This window comes from Carex rostrata, chromosome 9 (genome assembly GCF_964058835.1).
Source record: "Carex rostrata chromosome 9, lpCarRost1.2, whole genome shotgun sequence".
Taxonomy (NCBI): Eukaryota; Viridiplantae; Streptophyta; class Magnoliopsida; order Poales; family Cyperaceae; genus Carex; species Carex rostrata.
The window spans coordinates 1,565,485-1,590,288 of NC_135926.1; the positions used below are offsets into that span (position 1 = coordinate 1,565,485).

At 39.1% G+C, this 24,804-nt stretch overlaps 3 protein-coding genes across 3 annotated transcripts; 1 reads left to right on the plus strand and 2 right to left on the minus strand.

The window, feature by feature from the left end:
* Window positions 1–597: 597 nt before the first annotated feature.
* On the plus strand, window positions 598–6,087 carry LOC144558940 (formin-like protein 8). The gene is made up of 4 exons (XM_078307815.1): window positions 598–2,123; window positions 2,521–2,720; window positions 4,049–4,290; window positions 5,142–6,087. The coding sequence occupies exons 1-4, from the start codon at window positions 706–708 to the stop codon at window positions 5,925–5,927; spliced, it is 2,646 nt and encodes an 881-aa protein (XP_078163941.1). The 5' UTR covers window positions 598–705; the 3' UTR covers window positions 5,928–6,087.
* A 9,273-nt stretch (window positions 6,088–15,360) lies between these two features.
* On the minus strand, window positions 15,361–20,319 carry LOC144558941 (Ubiquitin system component Cue protein). The gene is made up of 9 exons (XM_078307816.1): window positions 19,865–20,319; window positions 19,134–19,293; window positions 18,855–18,916; window positions 18,655–18,749; window positions 18,298–18,411; window positions 18,104–18,169; window positions 17,909–18,006; window positions 17,230–17,636; window positions 15,361–16,864 (listed from the first exon to the last, which is right to left on the minus strand). The coding sequence occupies exons 1-9, from the start codon at window positions 20,193–20,195 to the stop codon at window positions 15,762–15,764; spliced, it is 2,436 nt and encodes an 811-aa protein (XP_078163942.1). The 5' UTR covers window positions 20,196–20,319; the 3' UTR covers window positions 15,361–15,761.
* A 1,203-nt stretch (window positions 20,320–21,522) lies between these two features.
* On the minus strand, window positions 21,523–23,616 carry LOC144559349 (putative F-box protein PP2-B12). The gene is made up of 3 exons (XM_078308367.1): window positions 23,353–23,616; window positions 23,125–23,246; window positions 21,523–21,997 (listed from the first exon to the last, which is right to left on the minus strand). Exons 1-3 carry the CDS (start codon window positions 23,614–23,616, stop codon window positions 21,523–21,525), a joined length of 861 nt encoding a protein of 286 aa, XP_078164493.1.
* Window positions 23,617–24,804: the final 1,188 nt, after the last annotated feature.

Consider the following 24,804-nt stretch of genomic DNA (forward strand, 5'->3'; position numbering starts at 1 on the left):
GTAATACATCTATAATCTATGTTGAGTTTGCTACATATCACTCCAGTATTAATTTACCACCACCTGGTTAGCTAGAGTGCGTATCCTCTGAGATATCTCATATTTTGCGTGACCGACGTGTCCGGTGCCTATTCGGGATGACGTAGGGGGCCAGTATTATTGGACCTTTCAGATTCGCGCAAAACTTATTGCAACGGTTGAGATTTTCCAAAAGTCACGCAAAATATGAGATATCTCAGAGGATGCGAATTTGATTAGCTAGCTATTAAATTGAGAAGACTTGGATTTCTACCCAAGAAGAGAAGCAAAGTATTTTAACACCGGATCAGAAGAGAATGACAGGAAAGTAGCCAGAACAGAAACGATTTATGCTCTCTTTACAATTTTAAATTTACAAATAATTACTTTCGAGCCAACCCTGCACATTTAAAGGGCCATCTTTCCACCACAACACCCGAACGTAAATATTTGTAGATTTTAAAGGTGATGAGAAAGACTTTGGAAAAGAAAAAGAAAAAAAGATATAAAACAGGACAGAAAAGCGGATTCGATGCCACGTGTAACGGGACGTTGTATAGAATTCGCAAAGAAGAAAAATAAAATGGCGGCTCTTTCTCTGACGTCACTTTTTCAGTGAGCACCTCCCTCCTCTCAGATCCTTCCTCTTTCCCCTCTCTCTCCGTCTCTCACTGCAAGTCTGCAACCATGAGAGAACCATTAAAAAAAAATGGTGCTAATCGCCTCGCAAAGTACCTCCAATCTATATCCCTTCTCCTATTACTACTCTGTTTTCCATCATTTGGAAAGCGAGAGCGGCTACTTCACGAGCCGTTGTTCCCCATTCAGTGGACCCCGCCGCCACCTTCGACGGAGTTCTCCAACCCATCAGTACCCACTTCGCCGGACTTATTCTTTCCTCCTTCGCCTCCTTCCCAATCCGCCACTCTCCCCACGCCCACCACCGCTGTCGATGTATCCTCCCAATCCGCCACTCACCCCTCCAATAGCAAAGGCAGTGTCAGCGTCGCCAAAACAGCCGCCATTGCCACTACAGTTTCAATCGTCGCATTGTTGCTGGTTTCTCTATCATGCTTCGCTGTCTATAAAAGGAAAAATAACAGAGAGGCGGAATCGAGAAAGCTAATTGGTAACGAGGGGGCTCGGGTAGGGAGGCTGAGGTCGACTCAACAGGAAACGGCATCAGAGTTGCTGTATTTAGGCACAGTCGAGCCGGGCTCCCACAGGAGAGGTGGGGATCACGGCGACCTGAATGGGTTGAACGGGTCGCCTTATAGGAAGCTAAGTAAGGAGAGAGCAGAGAGGGTTTTGGATGTACACGTGCCCAGTCCCGAATTGAGGCCGCTACCGCCCCTGAGGCGCTTTTCGGCAGGCACTTTGCCAAGGGTAAAGTCGAGCACAGCATCCTCTGATGAAGACACGTCATTCTATTACACACCACGTCAGCGCTCGGTAAACGAGTCACCTTGGAGTGGCGGGAGCAGCCCGGCTGCGACTGACTCACGCCGCAGCTTTCCCAGTATGGGAGCTGCTGAAAAAGAGGTTGCTATGGACTCTACCACTGGGCCGGCGGCAGCAGTGCCACTGCCTCCAGCTGCACGGTCCCGGCGGACCCCACCAAGGACTAGGTTTTCTACTAGTTCTATGCCTGATGTCAAACAAATGATCACTGCTGCATCGGCTCCACCTCCCCCTCCCCCACCGCCTCGGGCTCCACTTCTACAAAGTTCTTCTAGGATGGATAAAACAACCAAAGTGACACCGCCGCCGCCGCCTCCACCACCACCACCCCCTGTTTCTTTTAAAAATGTTGAAGAGAGAAAGGAGACAGCTTCCGAAGCTTCTAATTTTACACCGAGGCGGCGGTTAATGAAGCCTCTGCCAGCCGATGGAGCACGGATAGACATGCCGAATTCTTTTAATGCTGAAACTAATAATGGTAATGGCAGTTCCTCTGTTGTACGCACCAGTGGTGGTAACCCAAATGAAGAGTGTTTAATGGAAGGTGAAGAGAAGCCAAAATTGAAGCCGCTTCACTGGGACAAGGTCAAGGCAAGCTCTGACCGGGCGATGGTCTGGGATCAGCTGAAATCGAGCTCATTCCAGTAAGAAGTATTCTTATTTTTATTGTTCTTATATAAATGTCTTACTCAATTAGGATTAGCTTGTGGTTGTTATACGTATGCAATTTAACAAAATTACGGATTGCGGTTGGTTTAGTTTTTGATACTCAACATGTTTGTTTCTGATTTTTATCAGTTTGTTATTTGTTAATGCTCTTGAATTTTTGGTCCATCAAAATATTTCCTCTTATTTTATCCTCTAGTAAGGTAATTAACAAAACAAAGACATAAGCTTTAATTTTATTATAAATTGGCGAAAAATGGAGGTGCCGAAATGCAATCCTTAGAAAGTGGGGGTGGTATAAGTATAATTGTGCAATTAGTCTTACATTAATTAATTCTGTCTTTTTTTGTGACTTAATTGCATTGGATTTGGTAGGTTAAATGAGGATATGATCGAGGCTCTGTTTGTGAACAACAAAACCATAGCTGCACCTAAAGAAGCAAATAAAAGAGCTGCAGTTGCACCATATAAGCAAGAAGAAAGAGTATTGGACCCAAAAAAATCACAAAATATTGCAATTCTGTTGAGGGCTTTAAATGTGACGCTGGAGGAGGTAACAGAAGCTTTATTGGACGGTATGTGTTTTAGTTTAGGTCCCTTTTGTTATTCCTCTTTTTGAATCATAACTTTTTGGTTGGGGTTTCCATTTCAAGTGGCACTTGCATTTTCAAGGTGTTGCTTTGTTAGCGATTGAGATATGGTACTGTTTCTATAGTTAGCATTTCATTTCTTGATAGTCAATTATAGATTCATTGAAGTGATTTTTGGTAGGAGATTGTTTTCACACAAATTTGACTTTTGTTTTGTGTTCATTTGGATGCATCCGAATAGCACTAAGTCAGGAATAGGAACATTATTCTAAATTGAGGTGCGATCCAAACAACCTGTCACTGTTCAAAATAGTTTGGTTTAGTGACTATCCTGTTAACCCAACCAAATCAAGGAATAGTATGATTAGTAATCTTTGGGTTAGTGCTATTCTGTATTTCTGTATCATACAATCCAAACAACTTTTTTATTATTCTGAATACCACAAAATTAGCACTTTTCCAAAAGTGTAAGAATAGTGTCATTCCAAAAGTGTAAGAATTAGCACTTTTCATACGTATTCAGAGCAAAATTAGCACTTTTCATACGTATTTCAGTGGGTTAGCACTTTTCATACGAATGACACTATTCTTACACTAGCCCAAATGACACTATACTTGCACTGTTCCTTTGACGATCCAAATGCATATGATTTTCCTTGGGAAATTGCTTTGTCCCATGTATTGATTAATTGTAGATTTCTATTTTCATACGTAATTATAGTACCCCACTGAAATAATCTTAAGTGCCAGACAAGAAAAAAATACATTTAATTTTTGCCTAGTTGTATAAACCTGCAATTAACGTGTGATTGAAACTACTGAAGTAGTTATAACGAGACTTGGTGTAAGAAAGAGAATATTGTGCCTATACATTTTGTTTACCTGAAACTAATTTAAAAAATGCAACTGCACTTGACTATCTGTAACTTATTTAACAGCACTCATATACTATCTTACTTGCATGTAAGTCCACTTGCAAATCAGCGTACATTCACTATTGCCATGTTCATTTAATTTCATACGAGAACTGTGGAAAAGACATTATCTATCAATCATGGCTATAAAGAACAATTAAGTGCTACGTTCCTATTTATTGCCTTCAATTTAAGGCACATTATGAGTTTGGGCTTCTGTTTTTCTCTCTTTTACACTTCTTTTCTTTTGCTTTCGTTGTTGGAAGAGAGTCTATCTTTTTAATTCCTATAGAATGTGGGGATATAATTGGAATCCTCAATAAGAACTTTGACGTAAAAAAAAAAGGCCTTTGTAGTAAATTTTTTTTTGTCCTGAAAATATACTTCTTGTCTAAACAGGGAATCCTGAGTGCTTGGGGACAGAGCTTCTAGAAACTCTAGTGAAGATGGCGCCAACTAAAGAGGAAGAACTAAAACTGAGGAACTTTTCTGGTGACTTGTCTAAACTCGGTTCAGCTGAGCGGTTTCTGAAGGCTGTGCTGGATATTCCTTTTGCCTTCAAAAGGGTTGATGCGATGCTCTATCGGGCCAATTTTGAAACAGAGATTAATTATCTCAAAAGCTCATTTCAAACTCTTGAGGTAATATTTTATTTTAATCTCTCAAAAATTATCTAATTGGAGTTCCAGATCATTGTCAGTATGAGCCAAGTCCTAGACCGGTTGTTGCCAGCTGTACCAAATGATACTTGTCTGCTACCATACCGGTCTGTTATTTTTTTATTTTGGGTTTTAATTGTATTCCATGTGGGGCATAATTTGGGTATATGGTACATATCACCTTGTAGCAGACTAGTATTTTTGTCACCCCTCTGATATATATCCTCAGTTTAAGTGAGAATCCTAACATGAAGCTTGGGCCATTTGGATCGAAAATTTGTCACAGATTCAACCCCAATGTGACTCCAATACTTAATAAAGGCAATAGTTACCTTGGTGGATATATATTCGGTACCAGTACCCATGGGATATTCGCACCAGTATGGCATAAGAGGCTAGTAGTTTTTTGTCAAATAGTTTTGACTCGTGGTCTGGTCAATGATATGCATATTACTGTGTGTCCATGCATAAAAAATCTCAAACTTTTATGACTTGCATATAATATTCATAGATCCTTTAGTTTTACATTTTTTGTGTATATTATGTACAAAATTAAAATTTGGATGGTGTATATTTTTTAGCTTATATGTTCTTATTTGTGGAAATGAAAAAAATGTTTTGGGAATTTCCAATGTTAAATTTAATGCATGATAATTACAAAAATAAGCATATAAAAAGGACATTGTACCGTTAAATTTGAAAAAAAAAAATTAAGAATCGCCGTGCCTGTTACCACGCAACACCCTTTATGTTTCTGTGCAAAGCGTAACAGTCCCAACCTTGTCCAGTAGAGAAAACCAAAATAATATAGCCTAACCTTTATTCCCTGTTAGGCTGCTTGTGAGGATTTGAGGAACAGCAAAATGTTTCTGAAAGTTCTAGAAGCAATTCTTCGTACTGGAAACCGCATGAATGTTGGTACGAATCGCGGAGAAGCAACGGCTTTCAAACTTGACACCCTCCTAAAACTTTCTGATGTGAAGGGAACTGATGGAAAAACCACACTACTACATTTTGTTGTGCAAGAGATAGTTCGTTCAGAAGAAACAAATGGAGAACAGAAACTGCAGAATGTGCAGAACTTCCCCCGAGAAGAACAATTTCGGAAACAAGGTCTCAGAGTTGTCTCAGGGTTAAGTAATGAACTCAGTAATGTGAAAAAGGCAGCAGGAATGGATTCTGACGTGCTAAATGGTTACATTTCAAAGTTAGAAACTGGCCTGGAAAGGACCAAGTCAGTGATACAAGTAGAGAGGCAGGGGACAGAGGGAAATAAATTTTTTGAATCTTTTAAGAATTTTCTGAGAGTGGCAGAGGGAGAGATAAAAAGAGTCAGAGAGGAGGAGAGACGGGTCATGAAGCGGGTCAAGGAGACGACTGAGTATTTTCATGGTGATACTGCCAAAGAAGAGGCACATCCCTTGAGAATTTTTATGGTGGTACGGGATTTTTTACTGATACTAGATAATGTGTGCAAGGAGGTCGGGAGGATTGAAGCGAGAACATTTGTGGGGTCTGCCAGGTCTTTTCGAATTTCAGCAAGTGCGTCTATACCAGCATTGAATAGATACGATAGAAGGAGAGAGAGTGGTTTTGACGATGAGAGTTTTTCCTCTTAGATAAAACAATAGGAAATGCTTGGTTAATTTAAATTTGCCTTCTTTCCAAGGAGTAAATAGATTAATGTAATGATAGTTTGTTTGGTGTTTCTGGTTCATTTTTGTACAAAGAACAAGTAAATTGTTATTATTTATAATTGAGGTATAGAATAATGCTGTTTTCTTCAGTTGAAATTTAAGTAATTCACATGATATCTCAATGTGTAATAGGCTTACCGCTTACATGACAATAGTGATTCCATGTTAATGTTGAACTCGGCTTGTTGCAAGCCATTAGAGATGAAAAACAATCTGGATTATATATTTACTTGTATTGCCAAAATTAAATTAATAGAAGTAACCTCAGACCTAAGAAACTTATTTGTAGTTGGGGTCTGAGAAACTTATTTGTAGTTGGAAGAGCGTAGAATATATGAAAAGCAATTAGTGATTGGATTAAAATGGAATGTGCAAATTAATGAGCTTCATAATTCATAAAGCAGGGAAATTTGAAATCTCAAGGAAATATGAAGAGTAAATTAAGACATAATCAGAGAGATGTATTTGATAGTCGCAAGTAAAGTTAGTCGTCTATGCTGCACTGATTTGGAATGACACTTCTACTAATAGAATCTCTACAACTCTTTAGTCGATACTTCAATAATCTATACACTTTTTTAGTCGACTCATGAATTGTGTTGTTTTAGTCTTATGTTAAACACTTTGACGCCTTATTGATCTAGATTGGCACTTGTACTCACCTATATATGAAAATTTATGCAATTCGTCAGAGTAGTGAAGTTACGGGCTAAAAGGAAGGCTGTTAATGATTGCTCACTGCTGGTCTGCTGCCATAGAAAATGGGAAGGCTGTTAATGAAAAAGAAAATTCTGTTAGACATGAGATATGTCAAACAGTGCTCGCTAATGTAGGCACTGTGTTTCCTATTAGCAACTTTCCATTCCACAGAGATAGCAATGCGTTTGTCACTAGACTAGATGTGATTCTTCACTAAAATATCATTTACTTCCACAATTAGAAACATAAAAACGAGAAAGATGGAATGGGACCGAGAGAATGTACAATTAAAAGCATTATATTAGCTATTCTTATTAACTATATTTGTTAATTTTTTACAACTTAATCTTGTATGAAATGAACTTTAAATATTTTATAAAAAAAAAAAATCACTCATCAAAATTAAACAAGATTAACGGCTCGAAGCAACAGTTAGATTTCACAATTTTAAACATTGATGAAAAGTAAAAATCGTTATGGAGCTGACGTCACACAGGAGTTTTTGATGAAATGGAGTTCACCGTTTTACAAAGATGAAATCAGACCGTTAACCGTTTCATATTCTATGTAAAGCTCGTGCATTATAGTATTATGAGAGTTATGTATGTTTATCGTATTATGAGAGTTGTAGGGTTATATAGGCAAGAAAGGTATTATAGAAGTTGTAGGGTTGTGTATGCAAAATGTACTGCCTATATAGGCCCAAAGGAACACAGGAATCTATACAATTCATTTTTAGAACCATTTCCTCTTTGTCAATTTGGTATCAGAGCTGAAAAAAACGAAACCCTAAAATCGCTACAATAACCGCGCGTTACAGTAACCGCGATTTCACAGATTCAAGGCAGAGCCACCTCCGCCCAGCTCCGCCCGACTGCCTGAGCTCCGCCTCTCTCAGTTCAGGTCGCCTGACCCTCCTGGTCACGGCCTGAGCTCCGCCTCGCCCTAGTTCTACCGCCACTGCCATGATCTAGGCTTCTCTGACCTAGATCTGCCGTCCAGCTCTAGATCCGCTGCTCCTCTCTCTCTCTCTCTGCTCCGCCTTCCCTTTCTCTTGGCCGAGCAGCACTGTAGCTCCGCCTAGCTCCGCCTAGCTCCGCCTTGACCACCAGCCATCTTTTCTTTCTCTTCGCTTTGGCTGTTTTTTCCTCTTTTCTAGGCCGTGCCACCACTTCTAGGGCCGGCCAGCCACCAAAGGTAGGTTCCGAGTGTTGATTTGGCTGGCGTGGGAGGCCTAAATCCCACGGTACCCGAGAAGCGGGTTCTTGGTTGGGTTTGATTGGGTTTAAGCTCGAGTCTTGATGCGCTAAATCAAGATCGGGACAAGAGGAAGAGAAAGAAAGGGGGAGATGATGTGGATGTGGATCTAAATCGGGTCAAGAAGAGTCAAGAACTCGATTTTGTAGAGGTGATTCGGACTTAGAACAATACGTGAGGCGTAGATCTAAGTCGGATCAATGTCAGAAGGGGAGATCGAGAACCCGTTCGCGAAAGCTTGCGCGAAGCTGACTCCTGATGAGCTTGCTATCATGGTGCGAGCGTTGGCCGCGAGCCAAACTCCTGTGGAAAGCAAGCCGAAGTCGCAGAAGTTGGAGCTTCAGTCTGTGGACATAAAACTGGATGGGCCAGCCTCGTATTTGAGCTGGTCGCGTCGGGTTAAGAGAGCTCTGGTAGGGAAGAACGTGGATGGGTATATCACGGGTGAGATGGAAGTACCAGCAAAGGATTCGGCTGAGTACAGTGTGTGGAGGTCTACCAATAGTATGCTGCACACTTGGCTCCTAAACTCGATGAATGCCTCTATTGCCAAGACGGTTGATGCAATAGAGGACGTGAGTGATGTTTGGGGGAAGCTGATGCGGATCTATGCGGGGATTGACAACAACATGAGGGTGTTTCAGATCGAGAGAGAGATCGAGGAGGTAGCACAGAGAGGTAGGTCGATTGGAGAGTATGCCGCAGATCTGGAGCGACTGTGGGCAGATTACGACCACTTCTCTCCTGCTGAGTGCTGTGTGGATCCAAATTGCAAGAAGGGTGTGAGAGATGTTCAGAGGAGAACTATGCACTTTCTGAGGCATTTGGACTCAGCATTCGAGCAGAGGAGCGCTATGTTGCTAGCCATGTCGAAGATCCCCTCACTGGATGAGGCGATCTCGGCAATGATACAGGAGGAGAGCCGTATGGGATTATAGGCTGGGACAGGGGGATCTCCAGGAGTGAGGTCAGCACTAGCGATCTCCAACCCAGGTAACACTGGGTACAGAGGTGAGACTCGACAGTGCTACAACTGTGGTGAGGTAGGTCACCTGAAGCAGGCTTGCCCTAAGCCACCAAATGAGAGAGACACAGGTGGAAGGGAGCAGTCTGGGAGTCGTGGTCGCGGACGTGGAGGCCGAAGAGGTGGAAGAGGCAACCAGGCACATCTGATGGTTGCTGAGGGGGAAGAAGAAGCTGGTGTGGGCTTGTCAGAGGAGGATCAGGCACTCGTGGAGGCCTATTCTCAGGGGCTCAAGAACAGGCAGAGACCGACAGGTGATGGGAAGAGTGTGCGCGATGATGCATCCACCTCCTCCTCTTCTGATGTCAGGGGTAATTTTGCCTCTGTTACTTACTCGACTGCAGGTACTAGTGATATACTTGCTTTTTCCATCGCTAGATCACCAGATTGGATAGTCGATTCCGGTGCATCTCGCCATGTGACTGGTGCTGCTAAGGAGTTCTCTTCCTATACTCACTTAGCGGTACCAGAGAGCATCCGGACAGCCGATGGTACGACCCAGCCGGTGGTTGGTAAGGGTACAGTGAAATGTACCAACACTTTGACTTTGTCTAATGTTTTGCATGCTCCTGCTTTTCCTGTGAATCTCCTATCTATAAGTGCCATTATCTCACAACTAAACTGTGTTGTTTTGTTTGATAATCCCAAGGTGATCTTCCGAGAGAAGGGGACGGGCAAGGAGATTGGGACTGGCACAATGCATAGAAGACTGTGGTACATGGATAAAGAGGGTATGAGCTCGGCCCTCTCATCCATTGTTGAGAGAAGTGTGGAAGACCTACTGATGCTCCATCATAGGCGATTGGGTCACTCTTCATTTCCAGTTTTGAGTAGGATGTATCAGTCTTTATTTGAAAAGGCGAATAAAGAAAAATTGGTGTGTGATGCGTGTGAGTTGGGCAAGCACACCAGAAGCTCTTATGTTAGCTCTGGGAGTAGGAAGCCTTGTAGTTTTGATTTGATTCATTCGGATGTATGGGGACCCTGTCCTACAACTACTTTGAATGGATTTAAATACTTTGTGTCTTTTATTGATTGTTTTTCTCGTGTGTCTTGGCTTTACTTGATGAAAAATAAGAGTGATGTGCTTGCTTGCTTTAAAGATTTTCACAAGATGGTTCAGACTCAATACGGTGCAGTTGTGAAGGTATTGAGGTCTGACAATGGGACAGAGTACACCAATAAGGCGTTTGGGGAATACTTGTCATCTCAGGGGATACAGCATCAGACCACATGTCCATACACACCAGAGCAGAATGGGGTAGCGGAACGGAAGAACAGGCATCTCCTGGAGGTAACTCGGAGTATGATGATTTCGATGAAAGTCCCAAAGCACTTTTGGGGGCAAGCAGTTCTGACAGCAGCCTATTTGATCAATAGGATGCCCTCACGGGTATTGGATTGGAAGTCTCCAATTGAGATGTTGACAGGTAAGAATGGAGATATTCTTCCTCTCAAAACTTTTGGGTGTGTGTGCTTTGTACATGACAACAGGCCCAATGTGGGAAAACTTGATCCAAGGGCCGTGAGGTGTATCTTTGTGGGATACTCAGCCACTCAAAAGGGGTATGCGTGCTGGAGTCCAGTTGAGAGGCGAATGTTTGTGAGTATGGATGTTACTTTTCACGAGCTTGAACCATACTACTCCTCAGAAGCAACATCACCATTTGAAAGCTCGCTCGATACAAGAGGTATGAGGCGAGAGGAGGAGAGTAGTGGTGATGGTGAGAGGAGGATGGTGAGTGTGGGTGGTATGGGTTACCCCATACTCGACGAGGCTGTGATTGAGCCAGAAAAGGAGATTTCGGCTAGAGTTGAGCCGGAAAAGGAGACTTCGGCTAGAGTTGAGCCAGAAGTTGAGAGGATTGAGTCCGAGGGTGGTGGAACTCAGGCTCAGGGGGAGTCGAGATATGGTGAAGTGTATGTGAGGAGAAAGAAGCAGAATGAGAGAACCGTGCCTACAGTGCCTACTATTGTGCCAAGTCCCTTGTCCCTGCCCGCTCCGACTCTTGAGACACCTTCACCATCCACCTCAGACCCAGAATACACATGTGATATGATTTCTCTCTCTACTCCTCCCACTCCCTTATCGGTAAGGAGGACTTCTCGCGAGAATGCAGGCATTCCTCCTGACCGGTATGGTTTCCCACATGACATTGCCCAGTTTGTCTCTTACTCACACATATCACCTGTACATGGAGCATTCATTGCATCATTAGACATTGTCTCTATCCCTAAGTGTTGGCAGGTTGCTAAAGAAGATCCGAAGTGGAAAGCAGCCATGCTAGAAGAGCTCGAGGCCCTTGCGAAGAACAGAACCTGGGAGCTCGTGTCACTACCACCAGGCAAGAGGGCAGTTGGATGCAAGTGGGTCTTTACAGTGAAACAGAATCCTGAGGGTCTGGTTGAGCGCTACAAGGCTCGGTTGGTAACGAAGGGGTACAGTCAGACCTATGGAATCGACTATGATGAGACCTTTGCACCCGTGGCAAAGATGAGCACAGTGAGGACACTGGTTTCCATGGCAGCGAATGAAGGATGGAAGTTACACCAACTCGACGTGAAGAATGCGTTTCTTCATGGTGACTTGTTAGAGGAGGTGTATATGGAGATACCATCAGGGTTTGGCACGAACCAGACAGTGGGTAAGGTGTGCAGGCTCAAGAAGTCGCTGTATGGGTTGAAGCAGTCCCCTCGGGCCTGGTTTGATAGGTTCAGGAAGGCTATGGTAGGCATGGGCTACCAGCAGATCAATGCAGATCACACGGTGTTCTTTCGACAACATGGCGGTCACATTACTATGTTAGCGGTGTATGTTGATGATATGATCATTACCGGGGATGACGAGGGGGACATTGCACAGTTGAAGGCAAGATTCGGGAAGGAATTCGAGGTGAAGGATCTGGGACTGCTTAGGTACTATTAGTTTGTAATAATCTAGAAGTCAATAATACGATAAGTTAATCATAAAGCTTTGTTCATGAATTGAATGTTTATTTATATATCATTTTGTTGCCTTGAGTATTATTGAAATTATGGATCATTTCGCATGACTGAAATTGTGAAACTCCATAATATAGATAATATATACTCTTAAAAGTCACTGACCAAGGTAATTAGCAGGAACACTAATTACCGCGATAAGGTTAGTATGTGGATTAAAAGATGGTTAAGTTTTACAAACCACCTGACATGAGATGTCATTTTAATCACATGGATACATGTTCTAGGAACATGGTATTTGACAGACCCCGAATGAAACATTAAATAGAATTGTGTTCGTGTCATTTATGTTTTCATTCAGTGTCAAAGTTCTACAGTATGAGGTATTTATCGTTCCCACTAAGAAATATATATGAGTGAGTGTTATCTAACGCTGTCCGTAAAAAGCAGCCATAACGGTAGCATTTCCATATATATAACTTAGCTGAGGAAGTGATAGTCTACCAAGAATACTACTTGTCCCTCGTATCTCTATACGAGCTATAGCATCATTGGGCCCCTTGATAGAGTTAGATTATCTGCATGCGGTATAATTACAAGAGTAATTATATTTGATAATCTACTCAAGATCAAGAAAAGATACAGTTACCAAGGATGACACACATCTACCTTGAAACTGATCTGATAGCTATGAGACAGAAGAACTGACACAAGTAAATTGTTTACTGGATCGTGATATTGTACAGTACAGCATCATCTATGTAATTGGATGGTCATGATGTGTTGCCAGATGCCACCCATGACTAACAGAAGTTAAAACAGTTTTAACTCTGTTTACCAACATAACACAGATCCTATTGGGTCACACCATATAGGAGCTACTCGGAGAATCTTACTGATTAATTATAAATTGATTATAATTAATATTAAGATGGTTATAATTAATTATACGTGATATAATTAAATTATAAATGTCATTTAGAATGACAAGCAGAAACAATGGTTAATTTAGAAACGTACACGTTACGTTGTATAAAAGTTACCGAACAATAACCGAAAAGAAATATAATTGTACATGACAATTATATATATATGATTTGGAATTTTAATTGTTAATTATGGATTTGAATTATGGGTTTAAAAGCCCAAAATAATCAAAGCCTTAATTAAAATTAAAGGCCCAAAGTCAAAGCCCAAAATCAAAGCCTTTTACTATTCATGCCTTAATGGGCCAAGGGCAAAATGGTCATTTCACACCTATGCCACCTTGCATGACACCTAGGGGTGTAGAAACATGGAGAAGAGTGTGGAAGGGTGTGGAAGGGGTATTTTGGTCTTTTCACATATTAAAGGATGAGGTGTCAAGGGCTTTTGGTAAATAGATTTGTTTTGAGGGGTATTTTGGTCTTTTGCGAACCTCCTTAAAACACTATAAATAGAGGGGTGAGGGTAGAGAGAAAATTTGCTAATTCACATGTTAATCTGATTACTTCGTTAATCAGTTTTTCCTCTCTTCCCTGATTTCGGTTATTACGAGATTCGGAAAAATATATTTTTAGATTCTGCGGTATTTCATGTTTTGCTTTATTAGTAAAACGGAATAACTTGCATTCTTAAATATATTTAAATTGTCCCTTTTTCGGTGAATAGTGTTTCTGCAGAATTCCGCGGTTTACGGTATTTCTGGCAGAAGAAATAAATCGCTCTCCGGTTAGTCCTGGTGGATAACCAATAGAGGTATCACACGTGTGATACTGCGAGTCGATTCCATCCCTGGTGAGGCTCTACTCGCTCGGTCTGCATTCCAACTGAGATTTGGAATCAAGGTATAAATTGTTATATTAATCTATTTAATTTGTAAATAGATTTAATGCTTTAGGAAATCAATTATGGAGTAGATCTGTAAATAGGATTAAACGAATCTTCTTGATTCATTTAATCCGTAGCTTAAGTTAGATGTAAAAATTTTTGTTTTACTCTTTCCGCAGCTTAAGCTAATTAAATGGGTTTGAATCGTTCCTCGAAACCCAACAGGTACTTCCTTGGAATTGAGGTGGCTCGTGGAGCAGAGGGAATTGTTCTATCCCAAAGGAAGTATGTCCTAGACTTGCTCACTGAAACATGCATGTTGGGGTGCAAGCCTGTGGTTTCTCCAATCGATGTGAAGGCCAAAATAAGTGCAGAGGCAGGAGAACAGGTTGATCGTGAGAGGTACCAGAGACTGGTAGGCAGATTGATCTATTTGAGCCACACTCGTCCCGATATCTCATTTGCAGTGAGCGTGGTGAGCCGCTACATGCATGACCCTAGGAAGGGCCATATGGACGCAGTGTATCACATTCTGAGGTACCTGAAGAGTGCACCAGGAAAGGGCTTGATTTTCAGGCAGAATGGGCACATGAACATTGAGGGCTATTGTGACTCGGATTGGGCTAGTTCTCTTGATGACAGGAGGTCCACAGCTGGCTACTGCATGTTTGTAGGGGGCAACTTGGTCTCTTAGAAGAGCAAGAAGCAGCCAGTTGTTGCGAGATCGACAGCAGAAGCCGAGTACAGGGCTATGGCATTGGCAGTTGCTGAGATGGTGTGGCTGAAGAGGTTGTTGGAAGAGCTCAAGGTGGATAACGGAGCTAAGATGAAATTGTGGTGCGATAGCAAGTCCGCGATTAGCATTGCCAACAACCCTGTGCAGCATGACAGAACCAAGCATGTGGAGATCGATAGGTTCTTCATAAAGGAAAAGCTAGAGGGTGGACTATTGGAGCTGAGTCATGTAGCTACTAGAGATCAAGTAGCTGACTGCTTCACCAAAGGACTTAGCTCGATAGATCTAGATAGGTTTTGTGACAAGATGGGCTTGAAGGATATCTTTTGCCCATCTTGAGGGGGAGTGTTGAGAATTATGTATGTTTATCGTATTATGAGAGTTGTAGGGTTATATAGGCAAGAAAGGTATTATAGAAGTTGTAGGGTTGTGTATGCAAAATGTACCGCCTATATAGGCCCAAAGGAACACAGGAATCTATACAATTCATTTTTAGAACCATTCCCTCTTTGTCAATTCTATGTAAAGCTCGTGCATTGGGCCATCACTTTTAGCAAAGCAAGAAACATTTTCAGGTTTCATTGGATCAAAAATGTTTCTTGGGTAGGGAAATAAATCTGCTGTTATTATCGAGGAATAACAGGAACTGCGATTCCAATCCCATTCGTTCACATATTTTTAAGCACGAATCTCAATCAAAAAGCTTTTTTGTGCGCAAATCTCAGTAATATCAACGGATGGGATTGGAATTGCAGGTTCCTGTTATTCCTCAAGAATAACAGCAGATTTGTTTCCCTTGGGTAGAGCCAATGTTACAGAGTTACCTGTATTATGAACAAATTGAGATGCAAATATTATCAAGGGACAAACAGAAAAGAAAACAGGACTGCTGAAGAAATTACAATGATTCAGCTCTATACTTTAATCATCACTGGTTCTCTTAAAAACAACAATATTCTATGAACTACGAACTAATCACAATATCTATTATAAATTTTCACTATCAAGCCCCGAGAAGAGAACACCTTCCCTCTTCGATATCCAATTCCAGCACATCGCTTCTCAGCTTCTCATCCAAACCCCTCTCATCACATAGAAATCACTGAAGCACTCTTCAACAGCCGAAGAACTCCCAAATTTGGTACTTGAGATAGCCAACAGGAAGATGCTAAATTCGGAGTATAGCTGTAACCGGAAGGCCCGGAGAAAACATGCAAGATCATGCAAAAATGCAAAATTCCGGAGTATAGCTGTGAAAGAAAACCCGGAGAAAACATGTAAAGTCCAACTAATGCGCGCCCAACCCTGCAAAATGCTTCTTCATCGCTCGATCCTTCCTATAATGATTCCTACCCCCTCTTCGTCCTCCACCAGCTCCCCGTCCCCTTCCCCTCCCAAAACCATCAGCAGATGTATCTGTCCCCAAATCATCACCCTCCACTTGGCTGCCCGCCAATTCCTTTACTGCACCAAGTGGTAAATTACCACCTCGCCCCAGACCATGAATTGTTTCTCTCTGCACTTGGTTCACAAGAGCAGCCTCTTTGGCATTACCAACTGCCACCGAACCAGCTACCTTATAACTGTAATTTTTTCCATCCTTAACATAATACTGTGGCTTCTTATTGGAGCTCCCCCTAGCAGCTGAGCTGGAACCAGAACTACTATCAGAACTTGCCACGTTGTCAATTTTTTCCGTCTCCTCATAGCTCGACTCTACTATGTTCAACCCCAGCTCATCAAAAGAATCATCATACTCATCGTCATATTCCTTTTCATTTCCATATTCATTTTCAGCAGCTAGTACAGCCAATTTTATTTGCATTTTATCTTTTTCTGAATCCAGGACTGCTGCATCAGGGACCACATCATCAAATTTCCTGGTGAACCTTCCCTGCATAGGTGCCTTACTCACTGCACTGGATGAAGAAGAGCTATTTTCAATTATTATACCCTTCATTTTCAAATCTGATTTTGCCAGTACACTGCCTCGAGAGTCAGTCTCTTGTAACAGCACTGCCTTCCCCTTGTCCTTTCTGCTGGTACTAGGGGTAGTGTTTCTTGGATGAATCTCTTCTAGAGAAGTATCCAGGGATGAGAGATCCTTGTGTAGAGTGCCTTCTAAAATATGTTGAATAACAAGCTCAGGGTTATAATCATAAATTTCCAGGCAAGCAGCGAGAAAGCCCTTGCCATAGTCAGGGAACAAATCTTTTATCTGGCTGATCTTGGATTCCAGCATGACAGCTTCTTCAGCCTTTTCTGGCTCGATACTGAGTGAAGAGATGGAGGATATTTCTGGAAGTACTTTTGTTTGAGGCGTGAAAGTGTGTGACGAACCAGTGAGTTGCGATAAATATTGCAAATGAGCTGCCTCCAAGTAAAACCACCCTGTAAATATGAGAAGATGATTATTTATTTATATATTGTGCCTCCTGAATAATATAAATTTAGAAAAGAATAGAAAAGAATGTGTTATAGTTATAATAATGCTGTTCAACTATAAACACTGGACATAAACAAATGCACCTCTTCTTGCAGATTCCTTATAAAACCCAAACTACTATCCTCATTCAATCATCTATGTAGTGGGGAAAGGCAGGGAGAAGGGAATTTTTGAAATCATCCAAAGAAAATTGGAAGGACAGTTACATAAGTTTTGCAGTTCCTCCTATTTCTTCTAGTGTGTGCAAGATGCATTAGAAAACAACTCTATTAATAGCCTAAAATAAGAGCGATGAACTAACCATACTTACCATTACTATAAAGACTATTGACTCGAGTCAACAGATTAAAATCTTTCTGAAGACTCTGAAGAAATGTCTTGCAATTAAGGTTCTCATGAAAAGCATAACTGGCCTCTCCATTTATTTCTTTCAGCTTTTGCAAAAGTATCTCCCCCCTTATTAACGGGTCCTCAACCTTGGCTGGTAACATAGCTGCAGTTACATGCAACTCATCTTGCGGTAGAAGGTCGTTCAAGTAGCAGTAGTCTAGCAAAATCCAGCCAAACTTCACTATTCGTTTAGATAAGATTTTGATGCTTAAAAGGAAGTCTTCATCAGAAGCTGAACTTGATATGATTTTAAAACTTTGGAGCAAAGATGGTAGCAAAGAGTCATGTAATCTTGCAAGTGCATTTAGCAACTCATCCATTCCATAACTGAAAATCATATGATAAACAATTCAATAGATAATAGTCAGAAAACAAAATCAAATCCATCATGCCATGCATGGAATTGGTTTTGGTTTTGGTTTTCAACAGTTCTCTTTATTTCTTTCTATTCACTTAGTTTGGGATATCAGAATTTTTTATGTGGATTTTTAATACTTCTCCAGCAGTATCCATTGTAGTTCATGCTTAGTTACAACTTTGCATGGTAACTCCTATGAAAATGAAAATGGAAAAAGTTAATTCAACGTTTTCCAATCTACCTCATTTCAAAAGAAGCACAGAATGATAAAGAGGCAGGTCTATAAGCCTCCACAAAAGCATCCAGAGTTACAATCGCATCATTAATAAAATCAAGCACCTGTAATAAAATTTGTTCTATTACAAAATTCAAGAAAATACAACTTTAAAGGTGGTGATATATTAATAATATCCTTAATTAAGCAAGCAACACTTGCCTCTAAGAAATCTTTATGAAGTTGGTTGAATCCATTAATATCTTGACTCTTTGAAGACGATAGCATCTGCACAAAACAAACCATATGTGCATGAGATTAATGTTATTAAACAAAAGACACATACTTCTGGATAAAAATAAAATAAATGAAATTTATAGGGAAAAAAAGAGAATATAAATGAGATCAAAACCAACCTCTAATGATGTTATGCATCGATCATGCATTGTGTGAACAATGCTCAGAAATTGAGATGCAACAGAACTAATGTCAGCAGAAGATGTTTTCTGGGCTTTAATAGCATTCATCACCTAAAAATAAAAATAAAAATTTATACCTTGCATAGTCACCATTTGATCAATCAGACAATCAGAGCCTCTTGCATGTATAGACTAGAAGCAAAAGTAGAAATCCAAGTACATTGCAAATAATGCTCTTTCATTTATACATGTCCTAAATAAGAATAAAAAAAATGACGTGGAGATCTAAAAAAAAAAAAAGAAGAAGCATTCTCTAGGTTATGGAAAGCAAAGGGGAAAACTTTTTTTGCATACCAGAGAACTAGTCAACTCAGCATTATCATGGCCATAAATTGCACATATATCTAACAGCTTAGGCAAGTCAAGTAACTTCTTTTCCTGCAATAAGGCTATAAACAAGAAATTTTACATCTCTGGAATGAGTGTGGCAATGCCAAACCAGTCCGAACCAGTTGGTACAAAAAGAACGTTTTAGCCATCGCCACCCTTATTACCTGTGTGCTCCTTCATGCTAAGAGAGGCACTAGAAGCCACACCAGGGTCTTTGTTAGAAGATCTAAACCAAAAAAAGAACAAGAAATAAGGCAAAAGGTACCAAACATATAACATTCAAATCATCCCTCTTTTCTTCATTAATAATATATGTTAGTGCAAGTTGCAAGAATTTTTGTCGTAAATGGGGAAAGTAATAGTTGTTTTTCATGCTTTTACTGGTGTATAAAATATCCCCCATCTTACTGGTTCAATGCTTAAATTAACAACAAGTATATTACATCCGATAAAGCACCATAAAGACACGCCGGCATATATTTGTTTCTCCAACTACTACACCAGCAACTGTCTGCTTTGGGCCCCGATGTGGCAGATCATACCACCTGTATCGAGATTTTAGGTAACTGTCCAGAAATGCATGCAATGATGAATTCCTTGCCACTGGATTGAAAAAACAGAAAATAATCAATGAGGGCAGGAGAATAACACTTAACAAGATCTTATTTATTCTCAATGTTTAAGTCATAAGCTTATATAAAAAATTTAGAAATTAAAATATCGCTGCATGGTCATTTATTTATTCTGGTTCATTGCTTCAAAAATTATCAAAACAAAATTACCCACTAAGCACTAAGCACTAATCAGGCAATACAACAAAAAGACAATGCAATTGTTTCATTTGGATCAGTTACTCTTCTTTAAAAACGGATGACCCTAGTGTTGCTTTTTCTCTTCTCCAAGAGTAGCGGAGAATTATGAGAACTATTTATAAAAGATTAAGTAAAATGAGTTGTAGTAGTCAGAACAATTCTCCTAAAAAAGTTGGGGTATGGTTTTACAGCTACTTTTTTTTTTTTTTTAATTCAGACTAATGAACCCTTGATCATCCCATTTATAATCCACAAGTACCTATTTGCCATTACGTTTCATCAAATTACCCAATTACTTCAGCCTCCTATTACATTTGAGGTACAAAAGAAAACATTTACCAATTAATAAACACAATAATAACCTTCTTTCCAGAAATCCCTTAATTTCAACTTGAGCAATCTCGTGAGCTCATCGTTGAGCAAATCAACGACCGCTTGTGACTCGACGGCATCCAGCCCACCCGCCTCGGGTCCGAGTCCGGACGCGACGGCCTCGTCGTGGGGCAGATACACCACGAAGTTCTCGTCGGATGCATTCGTATCCGGACGTGAAGAAGCGACAGCGAGAGCGGGGGCGGATGATCGGAGGGCGGTGGTGAGTGGCGGCGGAGGGTTGGTAGCTGAAGAGGTTTTAGGAACGTAACGCATCTGGTTGCGATGCGAGGGGCGCGCTTGGCGTGAGGAGGAAGACATGGCGATCTGCTGGGAGAACCGTAATGGCGTCTTCCGAGTAATCTGTTGTTGGTTTTTCTCTTTTGCTTGGGAAAAGGGTTGGAACTTGGAAGTCGGAACTGAGGCAGGCCAGGTCGCCAGGAGAGGAGAGATGAATGAAGTTCGCTAGCTCTCAGGTATACAACCGCCTTATTCTAAACCGTTTGATTGATTTGTGATTCGTGTATGATATGCTCTATCTGCATATGAACGGTTCAGATGGATGGTATGTACCCCACAGCCCACAGGATATGGACCGGGTTCGGTCCGGTCGACTCTGAGTTATTTAAATTCCAACATATTAACAATAAAATATTTCATAATTATTTGGTCTACTATTTTAATTTTATTTTTTTTAGAAGATAACTACATTATATATTTAATACTAGATCCCACAGACAAAACACAAGCATTTCACAAAATATTTAACACAATCTACGAATATGTACGTAAAAAATTATAAACCTTTTAATAAAATCGTTGGCAGCCTCTGCCAATTCTTCTTTCTTCGTTCATAGTAGGCCAGGCAAACAAAGAAAATACTTTATATTCTCTCCCGTTTTCATTTACCTGATCCCCGATGAGAGCTCAAGGCATGCACAAAACTTTTAGTGTTGCAGTAAGAAAATGTACTCATTTAGCACTTCAACGGAGAACGTTATAGGAAGTTTCGGCTCCACATTCGTTGCAAACTGTTCATTGTTCCAAATGTATGTGTCCAATGGCCGAGAACAATTCACCAATGTTCTCTATCTATTATGGTCAAGAGCAATAAATGGTCATATTACTGTTAATTATTTTTGGCCATAAATATTTTTCCAAATCATAAAAGCATTTGCAACGGTGACGCTTGAAAATAGATAGAGCCTTCGCACCAAAATATTATAAGCAACATTTGCAATGGTGGCTCTTGCAAATGATAAAGAAAACATGAGCGCCTCTATCTAAAGTTCTAAACATATGGAACAATGACAAGTTTGGGCCCTTTGCAACATTGGACTACGCTCGAAATTACCGATTTTCTCATTCGGAAATTAAGCCTAGTCTACTCCAGACCCCAATTGAATTTACCTGATAATGATCTCATCAATCCTCTTGAACGTTTCAGTGTTTTGAGTTTAAGACAAGCATCCCTCCCTAGTCAGTTGGAGCTTAATTAATTAATTAATTGGCAAGACTGCCAAAAGCCAAAAGTAATAATTAATAATATCAATGTCTCAAACTCACGACAACACAACATTATAAATATAAAATTAATAATTAATAATAATAATACTAAGAACAACACAAAATTATAAATATAAAATTTCTAATACTTCGGTCGGATATCTATTCCTTGTATTACTATTCCCGTTTTTAATCCCTGCGGATCATCCTCTTCCAATTTAATTTGCACTTCTCCGTCTTCATCTTTTTCAATAAAAAATTCTCCTAATTCCACTTCCATCCATCCGTCAGCTCTTTCCTTAGCCGATATTGTTCCCATTGTGTCAAATTCCGGATTCTCATGTGCGATCTTCCATTCATTAAATATTTTACTCACATATTTATCATAATCCGGCTCGAGATACACTATGTTTTTAGTAATATTTTTACCAACGGTCACAAAAGTGTGTTGCCTTATCTGGCCGACTGGATGGCGATAATATTGGTCATCCAATATTTTAGTGAACTTGTACACTAAATATGCAGCATATTTTGTTTTGGGAGAAAGTGCTTTGCAATCAATCTTACCACAAATGCCTAACTGACAATGAAATATTGGCTCCGCCACTTCAGCGAACCTATTTATTCAATTGAGTTTTCATGCATAAATAAAGTTAAATATTTAAGAATTTGCATTATTAGACCAAATTTACTAGTACGAAAAAAAATTTAACAAAAGCAATATTGAAAAACTATATACATTGCAATGTGTAGTCATTTTTGTATATTGGACTATAAATCACCGGATTCAAAGTCCACATAACTGATCCAAACCGTTCATCTTGTTCTCCATATTCATATGTGTTTGGAGACCAAATTTTACTATATTTTAGATTTATTGAAAATCGTTTTTTATGGTCTAGATTTGTCTGAAAAAACAATGATTTTTAATAAATCTAAAAGAATAGTAAAAAAATCCCAAAAAAAGTAAAGTGATGTGAGCAAAATTTGACATAAAAAAAATTTAGAACTAAATAATTTAAAGATATTTTCGCAAACCATATATTTTAATTACTATATTATTATGAATGTCTGTGATGTGATATTTTGATTTAAAACAAGACTTATGTAATTTACCATTTTCAAGTCTTAGATTACTATCAGAAAATAATTTTGTGCTACTGTGAAAAAAAAGGAAAAATAAAGTGGTTTTATTTTGTCAAATTGATGAGAAATCTTTTTTTTTTTTAATTACTATCGAATAATGTCATACTACAATATCAAATAACAAGTGTAACCTTAATCTCCATCATTTCGACTATTTCCAAAAAACTTAGTTTATATTAATTTATACTAATACAATAATATATGTTACGAATTAAAGAAGTTCAAAATCCTATAGATCCGATATTTATAATATTAGCGGATTTTACAAATTTTATAAATGATATCAGTATTTCTTATGATTCATTCCCCTAATAAATTTGCAAACCTTATATTACCCATATTGAAAATATACCCGAATAAATTCGTAAACTTTATAATATCCAAATAAATCTCTAATAAACTTTCGGAAAAAATCATACCATATTTACGAATTTAGAAGATTATTTATAATTTCTAACTCAGTACTATGCACTAAATTCATGCAACTTAAAAGTTGTTAAAAATGACTTCTCCAATAAGATAAATTATATAAAAGATATACCTTTCTTTCTTCATCACAAAAAAAAAACTACTTTTCCATATTCAAATAAAATTATACCTTGAATTGTCAAGAAATATGGGCCTCCAATAAAAATGAGGAGCATCAGCAAAATCTATGTCTAACATGCTTGTCGATAGCATGTAGCATTTGGCTCCATTGCCTCTATCGAGTCCAAAACTCTACGGACAAAAGTAAGCAATTAATCACTATTTCATTAGAAAGCACATATTTGACAAGTATATATTACTTTTCGCATGTCAAAGAAAATAAAATAAAATTAAGTACCATTTTGCCTCCATCGATGAGCACATGGCGGTTGGAAAGCTGGAAGAAGAGATCCTTCTTAGAGGTGAACACGACCGGATCAACGGTCCGAGATAGAATGGTGGCATAATCTGATGGGAGAAAATGTTTCCACAAGAAGTCGGACTCCGCCATTGATCGGAAGCTAGTGGAGGTGAGCGAAAAATTGTGAGCATCATCCGGCGAGGTGTGACGCATCACTTCATAAAGACAGCCCTCTGGGAGATAATTAATGAAACCTTCCATTTTCGTCTTGTTTGATTATGGCTGAAAACTTGTTGTTTGAAGATTGATTATGGTTGAAATTAAACTTGAAATCGATTATGTTTATTTGTTTCCTGGGAGTTTACAGCATTATATTTATAATATGCAAATCTAGCTATTTGTGGAATGATAAAATTGACTTATGCAAATCTATTTGTGGAATAATAACATATATAGAAATTTATTATTGGAGTGCAAATCTAATTCTGAAATGGTAAAAAATATGGAACTAATTACTGCAGTGCATGGCTGTGTAATGACAAAATTAAATATATATACTTTGTATATTTGGTGGATGTTAGTACGTGTTTCAATTAGAGCATGAGAGGAAAATAGAGATTAAGCAATTGAGCTATATATATATATATATATATATATATATAGGTTTCTTAATTTCAGTCCATATAGTTGTAAATGAATTTCTTAGCCCATATAATTAATAATAGTATATGATCGAAGTAATATTTTGAAAACAGCTCAATTAACTCATCAGAGACCTCGGTAATGGATCTTAATTTGTAGATTTAATTAATTAATTAATTAAAGGAGGGGACGCTGGTTTTAGAAAATATTCAAAATATATAGTATAAAAAATAGGATTGCTCCGTTAACGAGCAAAATAAATTATAAAATCCTCATTTTAAATAAAAAGTAAAAAAAAAAATAGAATTATGTTGTTCAAAAAAAGAGCCGTACTTTGGCATAATTAATTAGGTTCAATCATTGAGTGTTGTACAATTGATTGAAATATTCAATTCCCTAACATGGCAACCATTTTCCTTCCATGTGCCATTCTAATTCTACCCTCAATTTTATTTTTCCTATAGCGAGAAGAGAAGGTCCAATTAATCAATTATTCATCGTCCTTTATAATTTATATGTCTTTATATTATTAAATATGTTTTTTTTTTCCTTTTTGTCCCTTGGTAATTTTTTATTACTATTTAATTATAAAGGACGATGAATAATAATCAATAATAATCTAATTAAGCTCGGCCTTCCCAAAGTGTGAACAAATCACACTATCTAATTAGTTGCTATTAATTTGCTTCGGAAATTGCATATTGCTATTATCATAATTAATTAGAAATAGCTATCTAGCTTGTACCCAGTGGCCAATTTTAATATTCTAAACCATGCAAGTTGCATTTATCAAATTTAAATAGATTA

Coding starts and splice junctions, on each gene's coding strand:
- LOC144558940 (XM_078307815.1), top strand. CDS start 706: ATGAGAGAACCATTAAAAAAAAATGGTGCTAATCGCCTCGCAAAGTAC. Junction 2,721..4,048: donor AACAGAAGCTTTATTGGACG/GTATGTGTTTTA, acceptor TTGTCTAAACAG/GGAATCCTGAGTGCTTGGGG. Junction 4,291..5,141: donor GCTCATTTCAAACTCTTGAG/GTAATATTTTAT, acceptor ATTCCCTGTTAG/GCTGCTTGTGAGGATTTGAG.
- LOC144558941 (XM_078307816.1), bottom strand. CDS start 20,195: ATGTCTTCCTCCTCACGCCAAGCGCGCCCCTCGCATCGCAACCAGATG. Junction 19,294..19,864: donor AAGGGATTTCTGGAAAGAAG/GTTATTATTGTG, acceptor TTTTCAATCCAG/TGGCAAGGAATTCATCATTG. Junction 18,170..18,297: donor GATGCATAACATCATTAGAG/GTTGGTTTTGAT, acceptor TGTTTTGTGCAG/ATGCTATCGTCTTCAAAGAG.
- LOC144559349 (XM_078308367.1), bottom strand. CDS start 23,616: ATGGAAGGTTTCATTAATTATCTCCCAGAGGGCTGTCTTTATGAAGTG. Junction 23,247..23,352: donor TCATCGATGGAGGCAAAATG/GTACTTAATTTT, acceptor TTTTGTCCGTAG/AGTTTTGGACTCGATAGAGG. Junction 21,998..23,124: donor ATATTTCTTGACAATTCAAG/GTATAATTTTAT, acceptor TTGAATAAATAG/GTTCGCTGAAGTGGCGGAGC.